Source organism: Aureococcus anophagefferens (assembly GCF_000186865.1).
Source record: "Aureococcus anophagefferens unplaced genomic scaffold AURANscaffold_69, whole genome shotgun sequence".
Lineage (NCBI taxonomy): Eukaryota > Pelagophyceae > Pelagomonadales > Pelagomonadaceae > Aureococcus > Aureococcus anophagefferens.
In genome coordinates, this window is record NW_008705620.1 from 72,315 (window position 1) to 78,151 (window position 5,837).

The 5,837-nt window shown below is 72.3% G+C and overlaps 3 protein-coding genes across 3 annotated transcripts; 2 read left to right on the top strand and 1 right to left on the bottom strand.

Annotated features, from left to right (window-relative positions):
- Nucleotides 1-172: 172 nt before the first annotated feature.
- Nucleotides 173-976, top strand: SEL2 (putative selenoprotein, W-related family; the record flags this gene model as incomplete). The annotated part of the gene is made up of 1 exon (XM_009043781.1): nt 173-976. The coding sequence occupies one exon, from the start codon at nt 173-175 to the stop codon at nt 974-976; it is 804 nt and encodes a 267-aa protein (XP_009042029.1).
- A 376-nt stretch (nt 977-1,352) lies between these two features.
- On the bottom strand, nt 1,353-2,518 carry AURANDRAFT_68160 (hypothetical protein; the record flags this gene model as incomplete). The annotated part of the gene is made up of 2 exons (XM_009043783.1): nt 1,353-2,327; nt 2,351-2,518. 2 exons carry the CDS (start codon nt 2,516-2,518, stop codon nt 1,353-1,355), a joined length of 1,143 nt encoding a protein of 380 aa, XP_009042031.1.
- A 709-nt stretch (nt 2,519-3,227) lies between these two features.
- On the top strand, nt 3,228-5,832 carry AURANDRAFT_68161 (hypothetical protein; the record flags this gene model as incomplete). Its single annotated transcript, XM_009043782.1, has 5 exons — nt 3,228-3,232; nt 3,408-4,118; nt 4,319-4,593; nt 5,015-5,526; nt 5,744-5,832. Coding segments are annotated over 5 exons (1,592 nt in total), but the record flags the coding sequence as incomplete, so codon positions are not given.
- Nucleotides 5,833-5,837: the final 5 nt, after the last annotated feature.

Genomic DNA, 5,837 nt, shown 5'->3' on the forward strand with positions numbered 1-5,837 from the left:
CGCCTCGTATGCGTGGGCGGCCATAGCTGCCCCTGTGTCATGCAATGTCGGCAACTCGTGGTGCGACGCAGGTCAAGGGGATCTTCAAGTACTTGAAGATCCCCTTGCGCAGGTTGCTGTTGTTCAACGTCAGTTCAAGTGAGCCTCTTTTGTGGCAATGGCTGCGAGAATCATGGCTGCGAGGCCTCGGCGCGTCGTCTTCTGGCTGCTGCTCTGCCCGGTGCGCGCTTTCCTGGGACCGCCGCCGCCGCTGCGGGCCTCTCCGCGTCCGCTGCGGGCCTCTCCGCGTCCGCTGCGCGCCTCTCCGCGTCCGCTGCGCGCCGCGGCCGCGGACGGCGCCGCGGGCGTCGCCGTGCGCATCGAGTACTGCACGGGGTGCCGGTGGATGCTGCGGTCCGCCTGGCTCGCCCAGGAGCTGCTGACGACCTTCGACGCGGGCGAGATCGGCGAGGTCGCGCTCGCGCCGCACTACGGCGAGCCCGGCGGCGTCTTCGTCGTCACCGTCGACGGCGCGGTCGTCTGGGACCGGGCGGCCGACGGCGGCTTCCCGGAGACGAAGGCGCTCAAGCAGCGCATCCGCGACGTCGTCGACCCGGCGAAGGGCCTGGGCCACAGCGACGTCGCGGCGGCGGCGCCGGCGCCGCGCCCGCGGCTCTTCGAGTCGGCGGCGCGGCCGCCGCCGCGGGTCGCCGGACCCGGCGACGTCGAGGAGCTCTACCCCGCGCCGGCCGAGGGCGATGTCAAGGAGGCGGCGCCGGAGCCGCCGACCGAGGGCTCGTCCTGGGACGACGACTGGACGCGCGAGACGGACCTGAAGAGCGGCCTCTTCGGCGGCGACGACGACGTCGCCGCGAAGCTCGCGGAGCTCGAGCGGCTCACGTCGCTCGGCCGCGCGGGGGCCGTGAAACTCATCGAGCGGACCAACGCGTTCCAGCGGCCGGCCCCCGAGGACCTGGACGACGTCGATTTCGTCTAAGTTCAAGCTAGACGAGCTCCTGGTAGCGCGCCTCCTTCGTCGCGACGAGGGCGCACCCCTTGTTGGCGCCGCAGCAGCAGAGCGCGCGCGCGAAAGCCGGGCCGAGGCTCGCGAGGCCGAGGGCCGCCGCGAAGAGGCCGACGACGCCCAGGCCGACGGCCGTCGTGTGGTCGTCGAGGCCCGCGGCGAGCGCGGCGCAAAATAAACTTCCGCGTCGCTTTTCCGAAACAACTCATCGCGAAAGCTTGCCCGGCGCTTCGCGCGCGTCACGGTTGCTCAGTTGCCCTCGACTTTGCCCTCGCGCCGCGCCGCAAAGGCCGACGGCCACCGATCAAAAAAACGAAACCCAGCGGCGCCTTACGCGATCGCGGCGCCCCTAGCGCTTCTTGATCTTCTTCGCGAGGCGCCCCTTGGACGAGTCGGCCGACGGCGCGGCCTTGCGGCGGCCCGTGACCGGCTCCGCGCCGGACAGGGGCCGCACGGTGAAGTCGAAGCCGTTGAAGTTGGGCACGCGGACGCGGGGCCGGTCCTTGGACTCCTCGCCCTCCTTGGCGAAGATCTCGTCGGCGTCGTCCTTCTTCTGGTCGACGGCCGCGACCTTGCCGCGGACGTCGCGCTTGAAGCGCATCTCCGTCGCGGCCTCCAAGTTCTTCATGTCGACGTGCTTGCCGACGACGGGCCGGCTCCAGGCCTCGACGAGCTTGCGCGCGAGGCGCCGGTTGCCCTCCGTCTCCTTCTTGCTCCGCGCGTAGCGCATGACGACCTTGCCGAGGCCGCTCCGCTTGAGGTGCTCGGGCTGCGCGGGCAGCCCGCCGAGGCTCCGGAGCAGGGCCTCGCGCACGGCGAGCGTCGGCAGGCTGCCGTCGGCGCCCGGCGCGAGCCACTGGGCGACCATGTCGAGCGCGTCGAAGTCGAGGAGCGTGTTCGCCAGCGCCTTCTGCTTGAAGACGCGCTCGACGACGGGCAGGAGCTTCAGCTTCGCGAGCGCCGGCGCGCCCTCCTCGGCGGCCGCGGCGTCCTCCTTCAACGCGCCGTCCATGGTCCCCAGCAGCGCGCTCACGACCTTGTCCTTCTCGTCCGTCGCCATCTCCTTGGTCCGCTTCCGCTTCATCCGGTTCAGCGTCGGCGCCATGGGGTTGTCGTCGTCGCGGCCGCGGCCCGCGGGCTTCGCGCGCTCGTCGGCCTCGAAGTCGTCGCCGCCGGGCCGGTCCTCGCGGAAGTTCTGCTTCTCCGACGCGTACTCGGCCAGGAGCTCCTGGTCGTCGCCCTCGGCGTCGATGAACGCGCGGTCCGCGTCGTCCTCCTCGGGCTCGTCGTCGCTGTCGTAGGCGTTGCCGCCCTCGACGGGCGCCTTCGCCTTGGGCTTCGGCGGACCGCCGGGGCGCCCCGCTGCTTCAGCCGGCTCCGCGCCGGCGGCGGCGCCACGGGCAGGTCGTCGTCGTCGTCGTCGTCGCTCAGCTCGAAGAGCTTCCCGACGTCGCCGCCCTGGTCCTCCTCCTCCTCGGAGTCGCTCTCGCCGAAGATGTCCTTGATGTCCGCCATGCCTCCGACTGCGCGAGGTGCGGCTGGGGCTGCCGGTGTCGAGCTTGATCAGCCGGCGATCAGCGCTCGCCGGGGCTCGTCGTCGTCCAGAGATGTCCAGCCTTCCACGCCCAACAGTCCCACTTACGACGGCTCCCCCATTCACTGCGCGTGCAGGAGCGCGTTCTGGTCCGCGGCGTCGAGGGACCGCCGCGGCGGCTTCCTGAGGTCGAGCGCGTCGGGGCTGAAGTCGTAGCGGTCGCTCGTGTCGGGCGCGTCGATGTCGAAGATGATCGTCGGCGGCCGCGGCGTGAACAGCGACTCGGGCTCCTCACGCGCCCCGAAGCACCCGAAGTCGCCGCACATGATCTGCCGCCAGAGCGACGCGGGCTCCTCGCGGTCGGCGCGGTCGGCCGCGGGCGTCTCGACGACCACGCGGCGCGGCGCGCAGCGGCTCACGGCGTCGACCCAGGAATGCGGGAGCAGGAGCAGCGGCCGCGCGGCCCGGGGCGGCGGCGCGGCCCGGGAAAACTCGACGACGCGCTGTTTGAACTCCTCCCGCGACATGACGGGCGGCGACGGCGAGTTCTTTACGTCGCAGTATTCGAAGGTTCTGTGCGGCGTCTTGGCCTGCAGCGCTTCCAGGGCGGCGCGCTTCGCCGGCGTGAAGGCCGCCGCCGGCGTCGGCGCGGCCGGCGCCCGGTTCGAGGCGCCGAGCGGCTTGCGCGCCATGTCGTGAGGCAGCCCCAACGAAGAATCAGTTCAAACACAGCGGTAACGTGCAGGTAAAGAAATCTTCAACAAACTGTTAGGAAGCAGCATGGAGGCTTTCCAGTTGGGCTGCATCGGGAGACGGCCACCCTCACAATGAGCTCGGAGGCCACGAGCACGGATGAGGCCGACACCGCAGCGCCGCCGCCGCCGACGGCCGGCGGCAGCGCTGCGTCGACGGGATCGGGCTGCGCCGTCGCCGGGCGTGCGCCCGGCGCGCGGGCCTGCTCGTCGCCGACGTCGCCGCGGCGCCGCTCCTCGCGCTGCTTTGCGTCGCCGCGCACCGGCAGCGGCCCGTCTTCGGCGCCGGCCGGCCGCGGGGCGACCTCGCGTACTACGCCGTCCTCCTCCGCCAGGCGGCGCTGGTCGCCGTCGACGCGGCGTCGCTGCCGGCGTTCGCGCTGGCGCGGCTCTCGCCCCGCTGGGCGCGGCTCCGCGACGGCGCCCTGAGCCCCTACGACCCGGCGAGCGCCGCCGTCGACGCCTGGGCCTGGCGGCAGGCGGCGCTCGCGGCGCTCGACGTCGCCGCGCTGCCCTGCTACGTCGTCGCCGTCGTGCTGGGCTTCCGCGGCGGCGTCGCCCGCGACGCCATGCGGGGCGCCGCGCACGAAGACGGCGGGCCCTGCGCGGCCCACGCCGTCGTGCTCCGCGAGTGCCTCCTCGCGGTCCACGACGTCGCGCTCCTGGCGCCGGCGTGCGCCGTCGTCGCGGCGACCCCGTATCGGTTGCCGTTCCTCGTCGAGGCCTGGCGGCGGTCCCGAGCGTGCCGGACTTTTGAAGCCGCGGCGGACGACGACGCGCCGCCGGACGCGCGGCAGTGGGTCGCGGAGACCTTCGGCGACATGGAGGCGTACCTCGCAGGGCAGGACAAGAGAGCGAAATTCCCAACTTCAAAGGCTCCTCTCTCAGCCGTTTTCTACTCGTTTCAGCTGATTTTTGGACGAGCGATCATCTCTCGGAACGGTCTCGAAGCGTGGATGCTTTTTCCGGAACGCGCGCGCGCGGAACACTCACGTTGAAGCGACGTTGAATCATTCTTGTCCTGCCCAGGTACCTCGCGAGCCAGCTCGACGACGGCGACGACGTCGACCAGAGTCTCTACCACGTCCGCGTGGACCTCGGCGACGACGACGCCAGGGCGCCGCCGCCGCCGCCGCCGCCGCCCTTCGCGCCGGGCTCGCCGCGGCGCGCGGCGTGGGCGGAGCTCGCCGGCGCGTGCGGCGACGCGCCCTTCGCTGCGCTGGGCCTCGCGGCGCTCCTGACGGCCTGGCGCGCCCCCGACGTCGTCGACGCCGCCGCGACGTTCGTGCGCGACGGCGCCGCGAGTACGCGCCGCGCCGCGGCCCGCGCGTTCTGCGATTTCGATTTCTCGTCGCGTTCGCGAAACTCGCGCGCGACGCGTGCTGCCTGCCCTGCGTCGCCGTCGTGCTGGCCACGGGCTACCGCTGGCCCGCGACCTACCGCGCGCTCCGGGGCCCCGCGCGACAACCCTCGGGCGCCGCGCCCATCGCGCGGACGGCGCGCGTCGTCGTCGCCGTGTCGCCCGGCGGCCGCCAGGGCAGCACAAGAGAGCGAAATTCCCAACTTCAAAGGCTCCGATCTCGGCCGGGTTCCACTCGTTTCGGCTGATTTCTGGACGAGCGATCGTCTCTCGGAACGGCCTCGAAGCGTGGATGCTTTTTCCAGAACGCGCGCGCGCGGAACACTCACGTTGAAGCGACGTTGAATCTCTCTTGTCCTGCCCAGGCGGCCGCGCGGCGCTGCGCTTCGAGGCCGCGGGCGACGCCGCGAGCGCGCCGGACCTGCGGGACGCGACGCTCCACGTCTCCGGGGACGCCGCGCGGCTCCGGTGCCGCCGCGCGCTCGGCGCGGCGGTCTGCGGCGCGCTCGAGGCCGCGCTGCCCCTGGCGCTCGACGACGTCTCCTCCGCGGACCTCGCCGCGGCCGCGACGGCGGCGGGCGGCGCGTTCACGGTCGAAATCGAGGGCGCCTGGAGCGCCGACGCCGTGGCGCGGGCCTGCGCGGCCGTCGGCGCCGACGAGGCCGTCGTCGTCCAGGTCGAGGCCGTCGACGAGGACGCCGGGCCCGTCGTCGTCGCGGCGGCCGCGCTGCGCCTCGGCGACGTCGCCGCGGCGGCGCGCGACGGCCGCGACGTCGACGTCGCCCACGCGGGCGACGCCCGGGCCCTCGACCGGGCGCGCGGCGGCGGCGCGCCGCGCGACGCCTTCCCGGCGACCGTGTCGGCCGCGTGCCGCGACGTTTTCGCGGACCTCTGTGTGGAATTCAAATCTTCAACCCGACTTCAATGTGAGAATACGCGACATTTTCGACGCAACCTCTTCGGCCGTGCTTCGAGAACTCGACGAGAGCAATCGATTCGTCCAAAAATCAGCCGAATCGACTTCGATTTGATCGAGCTAGAGAATTCTGAAGTTTGGTCAGGACCACCCAAACCAGTGGTTGAATTCCACACAGGCGGACCTCGGCCACGCGCTCCTGGCCGTCGTCCCGCTCCTCCACCCGTTTCGGGGCCCGCGGCTCGCGAGGGCGCTCTTAGCGCCGCCGTCGG